Source organism: Sinohyriopsis cumingii, chromosome 9, assembly GCF_028554795.1.
Source record: "Sinohyriopsis cumingii isolate HCF-2022 chromosome 9, ASM2855479v2, whole genome shotgun sequence".
Classification (NCBI taxonomy): Eukaryota; Metazoa; Mollusca; class Bivalvia; order Unionida; family Unionidae; genus Sinohyriopsis; species Sinohyriopsis cumingii.
This window is the reverse complement of record NC_142969.1, coordinates 85,072,347-85,096,056: the sequence shown is the minus strand read 5'-3', so window position 1 is coordinate 85,096,056 and position 23,710 is coordinate 85,072,347. Positions and strand designations below refer to the sequence as shown.

The window sequence follows — 23,710 nt, the reverse complement described above, 5'->3', positions numbered from 1 at the left end:
AGTATAGAATGGTTGATAAAGGTCGAAAGTATAGAATGGTTGATAAAGGTCGAAAGTATAGAATGGTTGATAAAGGTCGAAAGTATAGAATGGTTGATTAAGATTCAAATAGCTTTAACTGAACCAAGACATGAGGCCCGTTTCCGGTCAAATCTCGATTTAGGGTGCTCATAAAAATGTACATGGAAACAACTATCGTCTCCAACTACAATATCGTCTGTATCATATTTTGCAGATATTTCATAAGCATGTTTATACATATAGTAAAACTACAATCATATGAAACTCCAAATTTTTTTTTCTAATGATCATTATTATTATTGTGATCAATGATAAGCAGTAATTCCAATTATTTTGTTAAAAAGTCGTTAAAAAACTTAAACGTGTGCACCTCCATCTCTCTCTCTCTCTCTCTCTCTCTCTCGCTCTATACCGGGTTGAATATCAAAGACCGTATCTTTGACATTCTGGAGAACATTGCGTTGTTGTTTTCTGTAATTCCGTGACCTGCACTTGCTGATGATGTAGGCAAACAGTATACACACTGAAACAGAAATAGATGTAATATCTTTTCAAACGTAGATTTTCCATTGATTTTGTTGCAGTAACACGACCAATTATTTTATTTAGTTTTTGCTTTCCTCACATGAGCCATATTGCACTTGGATGAAATAAAAAATTAGAAACATGAGAGAGAGAGAAAGAACTAGAGAAAAAAGCCAAGTACATATCAACAGTATAGTACCGTACAAACTACTCAGCGAGTAATGCACAATACCCGAGATAAAGACCATAGTTATAAATTGCCCACAATGATTAGAATCGTCAGGTATACTTTTATGATAATTGAACAGGGCACTTACCAAACGGAATCAAGCCGAAGCATACCCAAACGATGATGTAGGTAATTTCACTTCCGGCGAAGTAGTCATAACCCTTATGTTTCGTGCAAATAGAGAGATCACTGGAATTGAGGTACACCACGCGTTTACATGGACTATCTGAAACAGGAGTCAAACAGAGCAAATTTGTATTCTATTGCGTAAATGTAAATATGATGCAAAACTATTTTCTCCAAAAATAACGGTCCACTGAGAAGTGCATGTCAACTGCAATAAGTATCATAATAATGTCAAATGTTTTAAAAAAGACAATTGAATATAAGAAGTAGAAACGTAAATACTTAGATTACTATATACATTTTAAATCCTACTTATGCACACACACAAACACACACACACACACACACACATATATATATATATATATGTGTGTGTGTGTGTGTGTGTGTATGCACACATATCTACAGAGAAATACACACATACATATATATATACATACATATATGTATATATATATATATACACCTATATATCCATACATATATGAACACATATATACATACATATATATATATATACACATATATACATATATATACACACATATATACATACATATATATCCACACACATATATACATACATATATATACACAGACATATATACATACATATATATACACACACACATATATATATGCACACACACACACGTGTGTATATATATATATATATATATATATATATATATATATATATATATATATATATATTTTGATGAACGACTTTGGCCTACGAGTTGTCCTGAGCTGTGGATATTTCCCAATGGGTATGACTTTGACCACAGTTGAAATATATATATTTATTAATGAATTTGATATATCAATGAACTAGACCTGGTATATCTATTAATAAATAATTGCAGTTGCATCAGTTGATAAATGAAGGGACGATTTCCATTTGGTCAGAACATTATCATGCGATCAAGCCTAACTCCGCTTATTTCTAGGTAAATTGTACAGATACGTTTTTACACTAACTTCTAAAAGTTGAGTCACGTGCAATATAACTAACGTAACATTGACATGGATGGTATGCACACTTCACGCCTTTAAAACGAAAATAACGACGGTGGGTTTATATTTTATTTAGAAAATTGAATAAACTGATTTGACATAATCATATAACACATCTTTACTATTTTTCTCAATATAAAAAATTCTTTATCTGACGTGATTTGAGAAAGCAAAGCTGGGAAACTCAAAATCTGCCAAGAACGTTGGGGCTACAGCACATTCAATGCAGCTCGTTACAATTGAATTTAAAAATATAGGTAAATGTATAGCGATTGGAAGTCGGGTGGGCATTTAAAAGACTAAGATTGTAACAATTGGATTCACAGTTTTACAGTGTAAGACGCCAACCTTGTTGGGTACGATGTGGGTGGGTGGAAGATCCGCTACCCCCCCCCTCCATTTTAACTTTCAGTTTCGATGTCTTGCATTGTTTGACTATCGGACCCCAATGACAATAACCATTTACTGATAGTAATAATTTCATTTGTAAGTAGCCCCTGTTGGTAACTTTAACTGTTAATCAACACAAAAATATATTTAAAGACGCAAAACTTTGGTTACTCGCGTGTCCGGACAATAATAATTAACAGGTCACAAGGAACTAATGATAGCAATAAATCCAAGAGTCATTAAATCACAGAGTCATTCGTATGTAGTTTAGACAAATGATTAGGACCATGCTATGGAAGGTTCAAAACCTTAGATTGCCTACCATTGGTAGAATGTTTTCTTTGATACTCACATAGCTATTACACTGCGGATGACGAATTCCCTGTTCTATAAATATCCATGTAGCAGATGTCACAACAAGAATTTATACTCTTGAATCAGCTCTAAAACTGATAGGAAATGTCTTTTAAAAACAAAATAACAAAAAAACAAATAATTGCAATTATAAGAGTTTAACATTGTTTTTTTCTGAGTTTATCGTGGTATAAATTGTCATTTGCTAACTCACACATCTTAAACAACGCCCTTCGTGCATTATTTTCCGTGTGATTCGGCAACTAACAGTTTATACCACGATAAACTCAGAACAAAACAATGTCAAACTCTTGAATAATTATAGTGACTTTCGCTTGTAAGATAACCAACTCAAGTTACTTTCTAAAAATCTTTTTACAAGATTACTTTTACCTGTTGCTTTGAAAACGTCACGTTGTATCTGGTCGAAGTCGATGTTGGTGGAATTCACGATGATGTCGTAAAATCGAATTTCTCTAATCTCTTTAATGTCGGCCTCAGTGAATAACCTGAAAGATTGCAGTTCCAGCGTTTAGGTCTCAAATTATTTTTTCCCATTTTTCCTAAACCAATCATGCCATTTTTTTTTGCCAAATATAAATTATCTTTTTATTCCACTTCACATTCATGAGAGGTACCTTCCAACTCTGGTCCATTTCAGTACAATCAACTCTTCCAATTTTCTACGATGGTATTGACAAATAAAATAAAATAAAGTTATACAAATGTAGCACTTTTACCAACAATACCTTCCAGACGATTGCTTACAATGATGTATAATGATGTACAATGGCGTACAATGGTGTTTAATGACGTACAATGGTGTATAATGATATACAATGGTGTATGATGATATACAATGGTGTACAATGGTGTATAATGATGTACAATGGTGTACAGAATGGCCAATTGTTCAGGAATTTACCTAATTCTGCTATACCTTTAATGCAATCTGACATTCAATCAAACGTTAAAAATAAGTGAACCTTTGTGTTATTTTGTTTGATTAATGTGTGTGTGTGTGTGTGTGTGTGTGTGTGTGATTTGGATTTTTAACGTAGCTTTAACAATTTTTTCAATCATATCGCTACGATGTCTGCAGTGTGGCAGTTTATAGTAATGTGTAGCACTGGGGCATCATGCCACAGACATGTAGCATGATGTCCCATCCAGTCACATCATCCTGACACCAAGCCGACCAGTCCTAACACTAACCTCCTAATGCTGGGCGCCAAGCGAGGCAGCTGTTAGTACCATGTTTGTAAGTGTTTGGGATTACTCGGCCGGGGATAGAACCCACGACCTCCCGCATCCGAGGCGGACGCTCTAACCACTAGGCCACCGGAGCTGTCTGATTATTTTGTTTCTTCAGAAAACTGTAAAGGTATATACATAAGTCCTTTAGGATCAATAGTAAGCTGTCGTTTCAATTGTTAGCTTTGCATGTGCAACATTCCAGTTTATTGTGGAAAATATCCACATCATGTTGATGTTTATTTTGGACAATATACACTTTCTTATGTAATCGTACATCGCTCGGCCATTTCCATCAGGTCGTGAAATAACCACTGAATAGTTGTAAGAATTCAGATAGATGGAAGTGTTTGGTGGTTCGCCTCTGGCGGAGTTCAACACTTGTTACCCACGGCAAATGCCGGGACTGTTCCGATTGTAGTTTTGTCTCCTTCAGCTGCCATATTGTTCTATGAGAACGAAATTAATTCAGGGTATAATTCTAAATGACGGCTACTTATCTCAATTCTAGACCAACAAGTAGGTCTCTTTTTTGGGGGACAGCGGAGACTAAAGTTGTCGGTCCGTATTCCATACTGAAGCTATCCGCTGTTTTAACCTCCCCATCAGTTCTGACTATCGGACGCTCGCATACGTCAGCAATTTAAAACTACGGTCAAAAATAGATGTATAAATAGGTGTTCTGTTCTGACAGGGATTATTACTAAAAAAAAGTGATCGGAAGGATTTAACGCCATGGGTTAAAAAAAGGAATTTTAGTTACCATCCCATCTACATACCAAGGTCAATCGAAATAAATTTATTAATTGCTAGCGATGGTCCATAGTCAGAACTGATGGGGAGGTTAAAGACTTCGGCATGGAATACGGCCCGACACCGTTGGTGTCCACCGTCACAAAAAAATGTGGATAGCTACTTGTTGGGTCTACCTCGGGCCTATTTCACGGACTGATGGAAATGGCCTAGCGATGTTCCAGTTAAACCATACAGTGCACAAGACTGTGCCACATTCTAGTTTATTGTGGAAAACATACAAACCCTGTGCTTATTAAGGAAAACATAAATCCTACGTTTATTGTGGAAAACATACAAACTCTTATGGCGTATTTTGACTGCTACATTCTAGTTCATTATTGTGGAAAACAAACATCTTAGACTGTTTTATATTATAATGTATTGTGGAAAACATACACAGATTTATGATGTATTAGATTGCCTTGCAATCTAATGTGGTGTGTGTGTGTATGTGTGGTTTTGATTTTTAACGTAGCTTTAAAAACATTTCAGTCATATCGCTACGATGTCTGCTAGTGTGGCAGTTTATAGTGATGTCTAGCACTGGGGCATCATCGCTGACATGTAGCATGATGTCCCACCCAGTCACATTATCCTGACAACAGACCGGCCAATCGTAACACTAACCTCTTAATGCTGAGCGCCATGGAGCCAGCTGTTTGTACCATTTTGATAAGTCTTTGGTATGACTCGGTCGAGGATCGAACGCACGAGCTCCCGTATCCGAGGCGGACTCTACCCACTAGGCCACCGGAGCGGTTAATGTGTGTGTAAAACTAAACACATCCTTCTGATGTGTTAGACATTGCTACATTATAGTTTGAAAATGGACACATCCATAAGACGTTTGATACTTGCCACATTAATATTACTTTCTTGTAGAAAACATACGTGTATTTATGATTTATTTTACTGTGTCACATTCTATTTTGCTGCGGAAAACAGGTACATCTTTGTGATGTATTGCACTGTAATTTTATGATTAAACTTGGTATTGAAGACATTTCATTAGTTCTTTCGTTTAGTTTCTTACATACGGATTCATTAAAAAAAAGTATATTACCATACTCGCTTCAAATAAACATGAAATGGAACAGAATTTCACATTAAGATTTCGATCTTCCTAACCACATCTATCTGCAAATGAATCTCTTGAAATTATGGCTGAGCTTGAGTTTACTATCAGCCAATCAGAAAAGGTATTACAGCAGTGAATTGACCATGATGTGTCATCGTTTTCACTGCAATACACTCAAAACGGACAGAATAATTGCATTCACAAAATCCCGGAAAGTTATAAAGGCTGCAATTCTTAGAAAACTCATGGAATAATTGCTGATGCAGTCAACTTCAAGTAATGACCATAATATTACAATGTTTCACGGCAAAATATCAGAATTGCGTTAGTAACTGTGCCAACGAGATTTATCCTAACAAAAAGGGTAATAACTGAAACAAAAACTAGTGGGATCAAACGGTTTTGTTCATAATTGCAACTTCCGTTGATAAATATTTGAATTATTAATGGCAATCAATCATGACCTGCTGGAATTGCTGCGTTCACAATTTTCTGATAGACGAATGGATATATACGAGAATTACTAAATAATGCTGCCTCGGAGGGTATACAAGCTCACCTCACATTTTGTAACATGATTATTTACCAAGCTGGATAGGATTATTTCGTCAAAACTGTTTTGAATCAGTCCGATGATTTTGGGGATTAATACTGAGATACGAATTTAAAGCTGATTCCACATAAACTTTAAGAAATTCTGAGCTAAGTACATGTCGAATATACCTGCGTCAGATCCAAACCCCAAAAATACAAAACCCGAACCTGTTCTAACGCAATGTTTTTGCAGATCTCATTCCTCCTGCCTGTACTAACAACTGGTCCTTGTAAACTGCATAGACCTAGATTTTCCAAATTATTCAAGGATGAAATATCTGAATATATATTCGTTCCTGTTGGATCACTTATAAAAAGAATAATTATATTGCTAAAGTCGATTACCAATCACGAAATCGGGGCTAGATCTGGAAATATTCCTTCCCAATTCTGGTCTCCATTTTATGTATATATGATCAACTAAAGGGATTACAATCATACCCATTCTCTGTATTTTCGAACCAGAACCGATCACCATCCCGGACACGGATGAACTGATCGTACAAAATGGCAGAGATCAGTTCTCCTGGACCATCGGGGGTTGTCTCAAACATGGCTCCTACGAATGCATCCACTTTGTCAAAACTTCCGTACACGTTCTTTAACTTCGTGATTATCTAAAACAAAAGAAGTTTAATATATTAAATGTATCATTAGTCATCACATATGCATCTAACGCTTTGTTGCGGGGCTCCGAGTGGCCGAGTGGCCTAAAGCGCTCTCCGTTACGGATCACTGCCATCTCTCCTGTCGAGTATAGGATTCGACCAATGTGGGTATGTGAGAAAGCTTGCCAGTAGCTTCTCTTGGGTTCTTCCCGGGGTTTTCCCGGGTTCTTCCTCCACCATTAATACTGGCCGCCATGCGTAACATATCGTGTGCTGAAAAATGGCGTTAAACCACACAACAACAACAATAACAACCGCTTTGTTATTTAGAAAATAAACCTATGATCTAGAAATTATAAATACAGAATGATTGAGAGCATATCAAATTTTGGTTTTATATGGATTAGTCAAGAGAATGAATTAAACTTAGGTATTCATAACATGGCTATGTGTGTGTGTGTGTGTGTGTGTGTGTGTGTGTCATTTTGATTTTTAGCGTAGCTTTAACAATTTTTCAGTCATACAGCTACAATGTCTGCAATGTGGCAGTTTATAGTGATGTCTAGCACTGGGACATCATGCCACAGACATAACATGGCTGTAATATTTTGTATTTGAGAAACAAAATTAAAATCATTTCATCGCATGGATTAACATAATGTCTACTTTAAGCGACTTTAAGGTTTACAAAAAATACTTCTTACCTTTTCAAACACAGAATGGTACCGATGAAAGTCATTTGTTTTTCCTATATGAAGTAAAACTCAAGATATGATACAGACTATCAATTTGGTGACAGTAGTTTTGTTTAACGTGCAGTAGGGACAGACGGAAAGGGAATTTTTGCCATCTACCTGGTCCTGGTACCCAGCAGGGAACTAGCCGGCCGGGTAGGGCTTCTCCACTCCCATTTTGTCCGGTTTCCTAACCTCGTCTCACACCTCTATTTTTGTCAACCCTAAATCAACTTTTTAACATTATTTTTTTATCATTATTTATATTATTACCGCCGGGGGATGGGATTTCAACCCAACAAGATCAGCTTTTATCTTAAATGCTAGCTAGGCAGGTTATTTGGGAATTCTGCAATACCAGGCTGGGTTCAGATGGCGAGACCAGGTACCGTCCATTCCTAGTGTGCAATACGTCTCTTTGTATTTGTTTTCCACTGTGAAAAATTATATTTTGTACCTGGTATATTTTGTGACAAGGAAATATAGAAAATCGGAGGTATATTAATAATGAAATATGTTACTGTAACTGGCTTTGCTTGTATCAAATAAGATATAAACAACGACGATAATCACAACTGCAGACTGAAAGACTAAATTACTTATAAGTGTCAATCAGATTTATTCATGCTGGTTCAAAATGTATGGCGCCAAACATTCTCCATTGTAATGTTTAGTTAGGTTCCGTGCTTAACAACACATCATTAAATGAAAACTTCTATTGTGACGAAGCAATTTATATAAGCTTCTTCTCCGGACACACCACGGCGGACTACCAGGTACGATCTAGACAGTATTCAAAGTGGCGCCATCAACTAGCGGAATTCAATTATAGACAAATGCCATTTATTGTTCAGATTCTAGCAATTAATTTTTCTATTACCATCGTAGAACAGTGTTAATTAAACAGAGACTTAGGCGCACGTCGACATCAATCGAAACTTTGAAACGTAATTTATGTCAAGACTTGTCAGGGGTATGCAATAAATATATAATACACCGACAAAAATAATATGTTCCAAGCCAAGTCCTACAGAAAGCTCTTTGATACTTACTTGTGGATCTTTCTTCATAAGCCATGGGTTAACGTCCTCCCACGCATGCAATGGGGGTAAACCAAAGTGATTCCGTGTTGTGTAGTAGTCTGGTAGACCGTAGTCTCGCCCTCGCATTATCGTGGAGGCCACAAGGTCATGGCGAGAAGAATGAAGAGGGCCGTAAAATTTTCCTGTTAAAGAAAATAAACATAACACTTTTTTGTAAATATCGCACATCTTATTGCCATTCTTATATATATATCATTTAAATTCTATTGTTACGGTTTAATATCACTGACAGGTAAGAACTATTTTTATTGAGTTGAGTTTTATACTTACTATCATGTCGTTAGAGTCCGTTACTATATTGTACCGCTACACTAACAAAATCGGGCAATGTCAGTCGATTCATCGCGAAATGTTTGCCATGTAATAACTTTTATCCTACAACAAATCTTAAAAAATATTCTGCAGGTTTTCCTCTTTAAACCTAAGTAAATATTTGTATTGTTTTGTGTTTGAAGTTATTTGTTCTTGCGCTTAATTTATTTCCTACAAAAAGTACAAATCAAGACAATCGTCGTCCTCATTTAATCCCTACAGAAACAAACCACTGTTTTTGTGCTAATAAACCAAAATCATCGTCTATTAATATAACAAATGTTAAGGATGGTTCTTCATTTATCCCATACAGTAACAAGGAAGCACTATTCGTTTATCAATAACAAAAATCGTCCTCTAGTAATACAAAACATTTGCAAGGATGGATGAAAGAAAATTGAGAAATATCAGAACATAAACACATTATTTGGTGAACGTTAATTACTGAATAGAATACAATGCACCTTGATCTTTCGCTTACCTGTGGAATTAGTGTTTGTTATCTCCGAAAGACTGGATTATCTAGGCTATAAAAACACGTGGAATTATTATTTATCACCGAATGATTTGATTTTCTAGGCTCGAAAAAATATGGAGTGTACCACATTGAATAAATGTACCAGGAATCTATCATTTTATCGAACTGTTTGGACTTCTGTTTGTCCCAAAATATGTTTCTGCTCCGTTATGTACTAACTATAGGTCCACTAGCCCCTTAGAATCAGATTCGGACTTTATACGGTTTGGATTTTTATAAAAACGTTTTTGGAACAAAAGCAAAATATTCAGGCTCAGATGAAAATATCAGCCAGCAGGTTCCTCCATTCCTCTGCGACATTCCTAGCCACCACGGAAAACGAAATTGGTTTCTGCAAAACTTACTTTGGAGATCCTCGATTATCATGGTATCTTCTTCTTCTGCCAGCTGAGTGGCGAGGCCCATGAGAATTTCTTCTACTCCTTCCTGTCTCTGAATCAACACCTGTTTATACAAGAATAATTATATCCAGTGAATTTCACCAACGTCCTGATTATAATTTGACCTCACCTCAGCACCTATTTGGTCAATATAGTCACGCACTAGCACAAACCAATATGCTAACGTAGCATGTAGGCTATAAATGTAACCCGTGGCTTTTACATAACTAACAGTGTTTTCAGTTTTATCATAGCGCCTTAGCATTTAAATATTAAAACTATTATGCGAAGAGCAGAAAGACAAATCATAGAAACTATTTATTTTCACATAAATCGGTTGAGGCAGTAACGTGCCTGCTCGAGTAGCAAGAATAATTTCGCAACAGGCCCCTTTTCCGATTTCTAACCTTAAGGAAATGTGTAACTTTTTCAGCTATTATTGTTTAATAATTAATACCATTTGTGAATTAGGTGTCTTGTGGTAGTGCTGTACTTGAAATTGATGTGAGACACTTACACCTCCTACAGGTACTTCACAGTATCTGCATAGTGAAATATCAGTTGCCGAAAAGGAATCAGAGCTAGCCATCGATAGCAGTAGACTTGTGGGTTGAAGGTACCTAACTGCATCAAGCTGTTTAGTAGACTGTTTCTTCAAAACTATCAGACGGAAAGGGATTATATTTACTCTGAGCATCCCTATGTGTCAAACATGACTTCGGGCGAGAAAATGTACATATATGACATTGTGGCTAAGCTGCATAAATATTTTTTTTAGTTGTTCGTTTCCATTGACTAATCAAGTCAATAATATCATTGTGTTATATTTGATAATATCTATAGAAAAATATGAATTCTTTTACATTACTGGTGTGTTCGAATTATGATTGTTTTAAAGCATCAGATTTGTGCATACAATTGTCACTTGTGCCCTCAGTAACCACTCTGAATCTGAGAGTAAGTGACGTCAAAGGCCATAGTCTTTACTGCCTTCAGTGGTACAGGATATAAGAATGCATTACGCATTTTAAAGGGTCTACAACTAGATTTATCAAAACATTCTCTTGGTATACAAATCACTGAACTTGAATTCAGTTAAATTTCAAAAACAAATTTACATGCAAATACCGTATAACTTGATCAGGTATAGGAATTTTCAGCAATTTAATTAGTTAAGAACTATAACGCATTATTGTAAGTTGTTGTACCTTCACATCTGCATGCAGGAAACATTGCTCACATTTATGTTTGCAGACTGCCTATGCACATCTGTTTATCGGTCTGAGTGCTTAGTATTTCATCATCATTTGATTAACACTAATATTTGTATGTTTCTAATTAATTTTAATTAATATTTAAATGTCTGACATTAATCTTGTTATAAAGTTTTACCAAAATATGTCACCCTGGCGATTGTTGACTCTGGAGTAGGTACAGGAATCACTAATTTATTGTGATGGGAACTACACCCACCCACCCCGTGAATTAATGGTCTTAATTCAAATCGATACATACACACACATAAAATTAAATAATCGATATTACAGCTATTAAAAGGGTTTCTGATAGGTATTCTACGTTTCTGTCAAAATATAGCAAGCAAGTGTGAGAAAGATATACAGCATGAGTCAATGAAATAATCCGATCAACACCATTCAAATTAACAAATGACCAAATACATTCAAATTAACAAATGACCAAATACATTCAAATTAACAAATGACCAAATCCATTCAAAAACGTGTAAGTTCACTCAAACAAAAGTTTCGTGTGACAAAAGCTACCAATGTGAAAAGCATGATAAAACCTAAACATGTATAGTGTAACCTATAACACAATCTACATAATGATGATGACAATAATGACGATGATAACGATGATAGCAATTCTCGCTACTATACGGTTCTAGCTACCATATGATGACGCATCTGTAGTACATAATGTATACTGTGCTATACATATCTTTGGCACAGTATGAAGATATTGCTCTACAAACTTTTGTCGTATTCTGGGCCAGCCCAAGGCCGATTGGACCGATCTGCGCTCACAGGGGCCCCGAGCGTTAGTATTTTTTAAACATATATCTATAAAGAAACGGTAAGTTCAATATCATATTAAACTTGTTTAAACGATTATTTCCAAATGTCGTGTTTACAGGAGGTCCCACAAGTAAATACAGGGAGCCCGCCAAAATGATCAAACTCTGGTTCTGCGTTTGCTGAGGCCGTTACTGGTTGTATAATACACATACTGTGCTCTTCGCATTCATATCATAAGAAAACACTGTATTCTATACATTTGTATCATATAATGCACACTGTGCTCTACACATCTGTGTCATACAAAACATACTGTGTTCTACACATCTATATCATACAATGCACACTGTGCTCTACACATCTGTATCATACAATGCACATTGTGCTCTACACATCTGTATCATACAATGCATAATGTGCTCTACACATCTGTATCATACATAACATACTGTGTTCTACACATCTGTATCATACAATGCATACTGTGTTCTACACATCTGTATCGTACAATACATACTGTGTTACGCATCTGTATCATACAATGCACACTGCTCTACACATCTGTATCAGACAAAACATACTGTTTTCTACACATCTCTAGCATACAAAACATACTGTTTTCTACACATCTGTATCATACAATGCATAATGTGTTCTACATATCTGTATCGTACAATACATAATGTGCTTCTATAATACATCCTGTACTCTACACATCTGTATCATATGGTAATGCAATAGACCTAGGGGCGCTAAAGTTTTAATATGATGGGTAGAAAGGGTAGCTTTTCTCACTCTTAAATCAACTATATTTTTAATGTCACTGATTATATACAACTAAAACAAAGTGAATTTAAATGATGCATTGGATTAGAGATGTAGAGTTCGTAATTCGTCCTAAACTCGGTATGCAATTGTTCAAGTTTTGTGTTAGGTGTGTTCACCGTTCATGTGGTAGCAACTGTACTGTCATCAAATTCAAAAGTACACATCATTAAACACTCATACAATCTTCTGAATATGACTTCATATGAATTTATCACGCACAGAAATGTGTTTATCACGCCTAAATTTCCATCCAGCATTTGAATAGCACTTAGCTTGAGAATTTCATCAGCTGACACTACAAAGTACACCTCAAACCATGATGGCCGCTGCTACATGGGCTTGTTACAAAGATATTTCAGTTAATTCATCAATGGATATAGGTTTTGTGATCCACCTTGTAACTAACCATACAAGTATACACGTAATTTATTTTCTCTGTAACAAATGGAAGAACCAATAAATGGGTAAGGGTGCATTTCGTTGTCGTTAATTATGTAGTTATTTAATGGCCGCCAGATTGCATTCAGAAATCGATAGCACTTATCACACGTTTTTAAAAGCAGATTATAAGCACATATTATGTATATAAGCATCAGTTTTACCTGCGCTTTCCAGTACGAGTTACACATCCGAATATGTTCATCGTCTTTGTCCCTCACTGGCACGCACCTATCTGTTCTGCAATAAATAAATAAATAAGTGTGTGTGTGTGTGTGTGTGTGTGTGTGAGATCAGGATATATATATATATATATATATATATATATATATATATATATATATATATATATATATATATATATATATATAACTAACTGGCATTAAACCACTAAAACATCTCTTATGAAAGGATGCTGAAAATAATGAGATATATGGCTGTTACAAACAGGTTGTCTTTTACATGCAGCTATGTTACGTTGGATCGGGGGTTATTGTGCTAGATTCAAGGCTTAAAGGGTATGTGTTTAAGTCCAACCATCAGACAAGCCTGGATCGGATATTGTTTCGTCAATAAATAAGCTACAAGTCTCGATGTTCTTTGAAACTTCAAACCAAACATTCGCATGGACGTTTACACTGAAGCAGGTTTCTAAATAAGTAGTTTTGATTTCTTTAAACAGAACATTGTCATATACATGAATATGTGCGCGTGCTTTGTGTGTATGTGTGTGTGTGTGTTCACGTATACAGATCATCACAATTACATAGTTTTAGTACACTTCTCGAGATAGATACGTTTAAAAGCCCCATCGTAGTTACATCAACTTCTGATTAGTGCATAATGGGAATCAATGTCTATTATCAAGAAGCACTTTTGTAAACCTACCTTTGGTAAATTCCCGATGGTATCATAGTAATGAAATATCGAAGTGCCACAGCATCAAACAAATAAGTAACGTCGGGGTTAATATAGGGTTTATATCCTGGAGAGAAACAAAAGGAAATAAATTAGACAATAGAAAATAAGTTAAAAAAGGTTGGAAGAATGTAGCGTTTTGTGAAATGATAGTTTGTTATTGCTTTTCTCTTTTCTTCTCTTTTCATCTCTTTTCATCCTTGTTTTCTCTAGCTTTATGGCAAAAGAAGCACTTAAATAGTAATTTTAAATAGTTTGATAAATTTACACAGTGACATTTGACGCGATTAACGTCTAATCACAAAAGGATGTATAGAGAAGAGAGATAGAGAAATAATTTATTGCAAATCTGATTAGTAAATATAGCATTCCATTAGTGATGTTGATTGTTCTTGTTGTTGTAGGATTTAACGCCATTTTCCAGCACACGATAGGCTATACATGGCGGCCAGTATTAATGGTGGAGGAAGAACCCGGGAAAACCCCAGAAAGAACCACCAACCCAAGAGAAGCTACTGGCAAGCTTTCTCACATGCCCACATTGGCTGAATCCGAGACTCGAACCCACGCAGACAGGTGAAATGGCAGTGATCCGTAACAGAGAGCAGTTTAGACCACTCGGCCAACCCACCCCACCCCCAACCCCCCGTGATTTTGAAAACAATGATTTAAACATGCACGGGATGTGCCGTGTTTTTCATTCCATTTATTTAAGATCCTTTTATTTCCAACAAAAGAACACGTTAGACAGTGTGTTAAGAATATAAAAAACGCATAAATTAATCCATATTATCAAATCATAAAATAACGTGATACTTCATTGTCTCGCACTAAGACGCCTTTCATGTACGGATGTATCTTAATGTACCCCACCACCACCACCCATACACCCATCAGTTAATACAATTAGTCTATAACAATATTGGACGTAATAGAAAATATTACACGAATGTGAGAGATCTAATAGAAAATAAGACTCTGGACTGAGGGTTCTTGTAGAAAATATTACACTAACATGGGGGGGTGTGTCTAAAAGAAACTATTACACCAACCTGGGAATCTAATATAAAATAATACACCAACCTGGGAATCTAATATAAAATATTACACCATCCTGGGAATCTAATAGAAAATATTACACCAACCTGGGAATATAGTAGAAAACATTACACCAACCTGGGAATCTAATAGAAATGATTACACCAACCTGGGAATCGAATAGAAAATATTACACCACCCTGAGAATCTAATAGAAAATATTACACCAGCCTGAGAATCTAATAGAAAATTTTATACCAACCAGGGAATCTAATGAAACCTAATACACCAACCTGGAAATATAATAGAAACGTTTCACCAACCTGGGAATCTAATAAAAATTATTACACCAACCTGAGTAACGGGGCAAGCTCTTCTTCATGAATAGTGGCAGCCACTCGTAATATATTATGTTCTACAAGAAAAGAAAAGCAGAAAAGGTACATAATCAGACATTGTACATGGTTATTTAAAGGGGTGCTATTTATTTCAGTATATAATCAGACATTGTACAAGGTTATTTAGAGGGGTGCTATTTATTTTAGTACATAATCAGACATTGTACATGGTTTACTTCGGGGGGGGTGCTATTTATTTTAATGCATGTCAGACATTGTACAATGTTTATTGGGATGGGTGTTATTTATTTTAGTACATAATCAGACATTGTACATGGTTTACTTGGGGGGGGGGTGCTATTTATTTTAATGCATATCAGACATTGTACAGTGTTTATTGGGATGGGTGCTGTTTGTTTTAGTACATAATTAGACACCGCATAGCGTTTTCTTGGAGGAATGCAATTTATTGTAATACGTTATCAGACGTTTTCCAAGATTATTTTGGTGGGGTGCTGTTTATATCAGCTGAGTTAGCGAAAGTGTCATATCAGAAAATGTCTATAGAGCAAAACACACGTAGGGTTATAAAATTAAAGAAAATTATCACTGTCGAATCTGTGAAGTGAATCGATGCTACATTGTTTGACATATATAAACCCAAAAATTCACAAAATAGTCGATTTACGATATGTTTGTTCACGTTGTTTTAGGGACATTTTGTATTTAAAAATGTAAATGGTAATAGAATATGTGCAGGTTTGTAAATATTTGAGATATCACTATCTCTCTGGAATATTCCTTTGCATTACATAAATTTGGTACAACAGTTCTGCTTCATCATCTACCTTGCGATAAAGCTGCGTAGTCGTCTTTATATTAGACAATACAAATTTGTAGCATATGACGGACCTGCAAAGATGCCTTGACCCAATGCCTCGTCTTAGTGAAAACCTCGTCAGACGTCCAATCTGGATTCTGCTTCTGGAATTTCCTGGCCAGGTTGTTATGCCAACGGAAGAACAGCACAGCAAGCGAAACGAGGGCGGGATTCTCCTGTACGTGTTTATCTCCAAATTCTAACAAAAAAGTAAATATCGTCCTTACGGTATTCTGATACGCTTTATAGTGTACAGAAGAAGCAATTTAAGTAACTCACAATCCAACGATATAATATATAAACCCGACTGTAATCAATAATTACACAGCTAGTTTTCCCTGTCTCCAGTAATGAACTGTAATCAATAATTACACAGCTAGTTTTCCCTGTCTCCAGTAATGAATTTGAATATTATCCAGACTATTGTTCAAACTACTTCGATCTTGGCTTCCTTTTTATCTAAATTTGTTTCTACAGTCATTTAACTGGAACTTTTAATCATTTTAAGATTCAATACTTGAAACTGTTATAGCCTTTAACCCAATATTGTGCTGACAGTGTGAAACTACTCACCGACTCACCTACTTACATACCTATTATGACAGAGCATAAAAAACAAATGAAACAAGAACTAAGTTCCTCTTATAAGATAGTTAAGGTAATCAGCTAATAAGAAACTAATAAATGGTTTTGTATTAGTTTTGTTTAAATCGTTGTTCTTATCAAGACTTGTCTGAAGAGGTAAGCACGTGGTACGATCCAAGACGCAAAATTTGATTGGGTCGGAGGCACACGCTGAGAATAATCTTGCGGTGACGGCTATCAGGATGAAGTCCATGCAGCATACTTAACCTATACAGAACAGATGAGGCCAAACCTTAAAAGCGTGCAACATGCAGTCCACTCGTTAGTTTCTATACTCACAATCGCAATTAGCCGGCTGTTATAACATACCACAATATATAATTTATAGTCATAAATATGGCAAATATACTATTACATAAACACGTGTTTCTACTTCCAACTGCATTTGGTTAGTTGGCTAGGTTGTACGAAGGCCTTGCAATGATTTACCATTGTGGTCATATACAAAGAAACGGAACTCATTGTTTGCAAGGCATACACTGAAGGGCCCATTGCATGATGTGGTTTTAAGAGTGTGGCACAATACAGATAGATCCAATTACCAAACTTCTTTATATTCAACCCAAAAAATAAGTTTCCAACACAAAATTCGAATATCACTGAGCATGAAACACATGTCACATAGACCATATTTGCAACAAGGATGATCAACTTATAAACTGGTATCTACTTATCGAATTTCACGTTTCTAGCCAAAACCTTGCGTAGACATGGGGTCGATGAAAAAATTATCAGAGCAAGTTAAAGATGAAATATTGGTCACGATGAACCCTTTTTGTTGTAAGAGTGTTGTAATATCAGAGATGCATATCATAATCAACGTCTTGATTGTAGCTGAAATGTGCTTAGGAAAACAAGCATATAAAAAATTAAAATCCAAGTTAGTGAAGCGTGAAATGATGAGTATTGATCATCACAGTTTCATGATTTTATGTAAGACAGTAACTAACAGATGAAACAAACATCTAAGTTAATGATTAAAGGCATCAAGAATAAAAACATAAAAATGAACCAAAGTCCGTGAACTGTAAACTGAGTGGCTGTGACCCACGTTTAAGGAGCTGTTTAATACCCATTATTCTATGTTTTGTACATAATATAAAACACTAATGTGGTCATGAGCCAAATGCAAAAACATAACACGACCCAGCAAACTGTCAAAGGTAGGTCACAATGACCTTCTGTTTCTTGCTACCCAGCTCCATTATTTTGGAATTATGCATGGCTGCAACTGAAACCCAGGACATATCGTATGAAATATGACAGTGACCTACTTCAGTATGGAGGGTCTAACACTATACAAGCCTCTCTTTAGTAAATATAATGGAACATATATATATACTAAAACGAAACCAGTATATTTTTTAATTAAGTCCAAACATTTCAGTTAAATTTGGATCATAGTAGCATTCTTTACTAGTAAGAGTATGATATTAATACACATGCATACATTCTGTTGATAATGGCATAACAGATATTGCGACAAAGCAAGTAAAGCTTGAAATAAAGGTCACGTTATATATATATATATATATATATATATATATATATATATATATATATATATATATATATATATATATATATATATATATGTGTGTGTGTGTGTGTGTGTGTGTGTGTGTGTGTGTGTGGTGCAAAAATGCAAAACCATAGCAGCTCGTGTGCTAAACGCAAAACTTATCATAATTAGACTGAAATGTATGGCACAATGACATTATTTTGTGGTACAGGTGTGGTATTATAACAAAGCGAGATAGAGGTATCTTCAAGCATCTGGTTAGGTGAATATATCTTGCAAATGAACTAAAACCAAGGCACTGGAGCGTAACATCATAGCCGCATTGACATACGTTCGAGATAAGAGAACTGAACGTTTGAAATTCAATGAGTGTGACATATGTCTATACTTCATCTGTACGGACTCTGACGCCAACGACTGGCAGTAACACAATAGCTTATATCTACTTAATAAAGATCAGCTAATAAAACTATTTTTAAACCATGTACGAATATAGGTATTTGATTAACGTAGAGTTTATTAATTTGGTCTTAACCTTGTACTGACCCTGATTTGTTTCTAACATGGTTCAATTTACTTATTCCAATGATTTGTTTCTAACATGGTGCAATGTACTTACTCCAATGATTTGTTTCTGACATGGTTCAATTTATTTACTCCAATAATTTGTTTCTAATATGGTGTAATTTACTTACTCCAATGATTTGTTTCTAACATGGTTCAATTTACTTACTCCAATAATTTGTTTCTCACGTGGTTCGATTTACTTACTCCAATGATTTGTTTCTAACATGGTGCAATTTACTTACTCCAATAATTTGTTTCTCACGTGGTTCAATTTACTTACTCCAGTGATTTGTTTCTAACATGGTGCAATTTACTTACTCCAATAATTTGTTTCTCACGTGGTTCAATTTACTTACTCCAGTGATTTGTTTCTAACAAGGTTCAATTTTACTTACTCCAATGATTTGTTTCTAACATGGTTCAATTTACTTACTCCAAAGGCTAGTGTGGTCTTGCATCACGTGCTCTACGGGGTTAGGGTTGGCAACAAAGGGAAGAAGTATGTCGTTCTTTGCTGGATATTTGTTCCAGACATCTCCAGAGGCAAGGAATGGAGAGCTACCTGCCTGAAGATACGTGGCTCGTACCATGCTGGCACCATACACAAAGCTTGCGTCTATATAACTCGTAGCAGAGTTGAGCTATAACATGTAATTAAAAGGTACTTACATAAATGTACCGTATAGTGATGAAAATATATGATTCGCAAAGACAACTAGATGAAGTGTAAAATGATGTTACATTAAACATGCTATCTGCTTTATTTTGCTGTTGTATGAATTGTAAACATTGCATGTGTGTGTGTGTGTGTGTGTGTGTGTGTGTGTTCTTTATTATTGTAACCTAGCTCTAGCAATTGTTCAGTCATATTGACTGGAATGTCTGCAGTATGGCAGTTTATAGTGATAACTAACACTGGGGCATCATGCCGCACCCAGTCACATTATCCTGACACAAGGACGACTAGTCCTAACACTAACTGCTTAATGCTGAGCAAGAAGCGAGGCAGCTGCTAGTACCATTTTCATAAGTTTTTGGTATGACTCGGCCTTGCTTCGAACCCGCGACCTCCCGCATCCGAGGTACGCCCTAACTTCTTTGGACACCGGCGTGGTCACGAAAGTTATCTCGACTTAAGAGTAATTACAGAAGTAAGAAGAATGCATGCTATACATGTTGGAACACAAAATAGGTGCATGTTTGTCAAGTGAGTTTAAATCTCTCTCTCTCTCTCTCTCAGCGATATACGGAAGAGGATTTGAATAGAGCTACATTTCATTTATCAGATGAGGAAATACTACTTCTGTCCATGCCATCATAACATGTGTGCAAAATAGTATGAAGTACAAGACGTGTTAAATAATGAAGTAAATGGAATTCATGGTTTAGTTATGACTTCAGCCTAAAAACATGGCCGAGATACACGACATTAAAGGAATATCTAAAACAGATATATTGAGGGAAACCGAACGATACAAAGTTTTTATTTTTCTCTCTATCTCTCTCTCTCTCACACACACACACACACACACACACACACACACACACACGCACATGCACAAACTCACGGTTTAGTCACAACGTACCAAAAGCGAAACGTACCCAAATTCAAAACGTGATGCAAGAAAATTGTTGGCCAGTGAACTTTTCTATGCTAATTAGCACCTCTGTCGAACGTTACGTTGGATTTGGGTGGATAGCATTCAAGTTCAGCTGATTTGATTAATCTACCAGTGTATAGGAAGACACCGATTTTAATGCAGCTAAATATTTTATAATACTCTTTATAATTATTAGTTATTAACAAAATAAGAAAAGTGTTGCTGATGAGTTAAGCTGGTATGAATAAAATAAGGAATGGATAAAAAAACGCAGTGGAAATAAAATAAAATACAAAATGGAACGCAACACAAATAAAGACGCTATTGAAGCAATTATCGATCATGGTTCGGATCAGTTGTTAGAATTTTCTCCACTTAAGAACACAGCATAAATATATTGAACCGATACTTCTTAAGTCAAATGTGTATTTCTGAATGTGTGTTGGAGCTAGAATGTAATGTGTGTTGGAGCTAAAGCTTAATGTGTGTTGGAGGTAAAGCTTAATGTGTGTTGGAGCTAAAGCTTAATGTATGTTGGAGCTAGAACATAATGTGTTGGAGCTAGAACATAATGTGTGTTGGAGCTAGAACGTAATGTGTGTTGGAGCTAGAACTTAATGTGTGTTGGAGCTAAAGCTTAATGTGTGTTGGAGCTAAAGCTTAATGTGTGTTGGAGCTAAAGCTTAATGTGTGTTGGAGCTGGAACATAATGTGTGTTGGAGCTAAGAACATAATGTGTGTTGGTGCTAGAACATAATGTGTGTTGGAACTAAAGCTTAATGCGTGTTGGAGCTAAAGCTTAATGTGTGTTGGAGCTAGAACATAATGTGTGTTGGAGCTAAGAACATAATGTGTGTTGCAGCTAGAACGTAATGTGTGTTGGAGCTAAAGCATAATGTGTGTTGGAGCTAGAACGTAATGTGTGTTGGAGCTAAAGCTTAATGTGTGTTAGAGCTAGAACGTAATGTGTGTTAGAGCTAGAACGTTATTTGTGTTGGAGCTAAAACATAATGGGTGTTGGAGCCAGAACATAATGTGTGTTGGAGCTCACGTAATGTGTGTTGGAACTAAGCTTAATGTGTGTTGGAGATAGAACATAAGATAGTTCCATAGCATCTGCCGATTTCAATTGTTCATCAGGCCGCTCATTGCAATATGAAAGACAATACACTAACATTATGTCATTTAAAGCGAGTGTGGGTCGTTTTAATTTGGGGACGTTATTTACTTGGGTACGTTTCGGTCTGGGTGCGTTTTGACTTGGGTAATTTTGACCTGTTGCAACACACACACACACACAGATTTTTTTCATATATCCCGACCTGTCTTCTTGGTATATTAGGAGACTGCCCAGTGTGCTTATCGTACACCACTCTCTCATACGGAAGATATTTGCCACCGCTGCATTCCGGATCAAATTCTTTATCACACTTTGGAACCACTATTTTTATTAGTTCCACCGGACACGTGGTGTCGTCAGTGTCGATCATTTCCAAGGCAACTAGTTGACCTAAAAATAAAAAGACAAAATGTTTGCAAATAGAACCAATAGAGTTTGAGTAATGTAGGCTTCAAACGTTATAAATTTAAATAAAATATATTGACAAACCTTATTTTTGACAAATTTATCAGAAAGGAACGATTCATTCAGTATCTCATTTACACACGAAAACTCACAGCATTTAATATTTACTTATTATATACAAGCATCTTCAGCTAGCATGTCTAAACCGAATCAAAGAAATATGACAACTTTCCTGGTTCGGAAAATTACTCGTCTGTTCTCTGTTTTTGGTATCTGACTGAGATGACACTGGATTATACTGGCATCTAGTGTATTAAAAAGTAAATATTGTTTTCTGAAATCAAATCGAAATGTTTTTTAATGCCTGTTATATTCTCTCTTCACATAAAATCAATATTTTTTAAAAACACATTTCAAAAATGTATCATACATATTCTGTATTAAAAACCTGGTGCTACAGGCAATCTTACTGAAAAATGCAAACATAGCAGTATCTAAAACATGGCGTTAAAGGCGATCTTACTGAAAAATGCAAACATAGCAGTAAAGTTTCGAGATGAAGGAACACTGCTGGAAGGAGGTTGATAAAATAATTCTTCACTGATGAGTCTAGCACTGGGTCGATCACTTCCTGCCGGCTGGTAAGTATAATCCTCATAGTATGTACTGCAATTCTGCTCAAGCGGTCGTCCTGAATATGGAAAAAAAATAGGAGTTCACCGTCAGATCGATAACAAACTTAATCACAAGATTATCTCATTTATTAGTCCTTTACCACATCAGAATAACACGCCAACACCACACCTCTTAATACCATCTCCTATCCACCGACCCATTCAAAAAACAGTTCGAACACCAGTAGGGCTTGTTTGTCTTAGTTTGTTCTTTCTGTAAATCAAATATAATGACTTTTTCTACATTTTAATTGTTGCTGTTAAAAAGATTCGTTTCGTTCTGATGATTCATTCCCACATATTGTGTATTATATGGAAACCAAATGAGAAATTTTAAGACTCATTCAGAAAAGTCGTGGAGTTAAGACTTAAAAAGCGGCACCAAATATCAGTTTTCCCTCTAATAATTCCTTACTGAAAACCAGTCTCATTCGGTTGTATCGTAAACTCTCCGGTGGCCTAGTGGTTAGAGAGTCCGTCTCAAATGAGGGAGGTCGCGGGTTCGAACCACGGCTGAGTCATACCAAAGACTTCTAAGAATGGTATTAACAGCTGCCTCACTTGGCGCTCAGCATTAAGAGGTAGTGTTAGGACTGGTCGGTCTGGTAAAAGGATACTGTGGCTGGGTGGGACATCATG

The 23,710-nt window shown here is 35.9% G+C and overlaps 1 protein-coding gene across 2 annotated transcripts in view; it reads right to left on the bottom strand.

Moving 5' to 3' along the window:
• Positions 1-22,951, bottom strand: part of LOC149792160 (dual oxidase-like) — a 38,879-nt gene extending 15,928 nt beyond the window's left edge. The window contains exons 1-15 of one of the 2 annotated variants that reach the window (XM_089969357.1): positions 22,921-22,951; positions 22,195-22,382; positions 19,705-19,912; positions 16,570-16,736; positions 15,674-15,734; positions 14,252-14,348; positions 13,528-13,603; positions 12,797-12,799; positions 10,023-10,122; positions 8,778-8,950; positions 6,825-7,000; positions 3,056-3,171; positions 3,014-3,025; positions 864-1,001; positions 434-544 (exon numbers count right to left, since the gene is read on the bottom strand). In XM_089969357.1, coding sequence (XP_089825483.1) covers positions 434-544; positions 864-1,001; positions 3,014-3,025; positions 3,056-3,171; positions 6,825-7,000; positions 8,778-8,950; positions 10,023-10,122; positions 12,797-12,799; positions 13,528-13,603; positions 14,252-14,348; positions 15,674-15,734; positions 16,570-16,736; positions 19,705-19,912; positions 22,195-22,382; positions 22,921-22,936 — 1,642 coding nt within the window. In that variant the 5' untranslated portion in view covers positions 22,937-22,951. The remainder of the gene's footprint in view (positions 1-433; positions 545-863; positions 1,002-3,013; positions 3,026-3,055; positions 3,172-6,824; positions 7,001-8,777; positions 8,951-10,022; positions 10,123-12,796; positions 12,800-13,527; positions 13,604-14,251; positions 14,349-15,673; positions 15,735-16,569; positions 16,737-19,704; positions 19,913-22,194; positions 22,383-22,920) is intronic. The other variant, XM_089969356.1, reaches the window with a different exon arrangement.
• Positions 22,952-23,710: the final 759 nt, after the last annotated feature.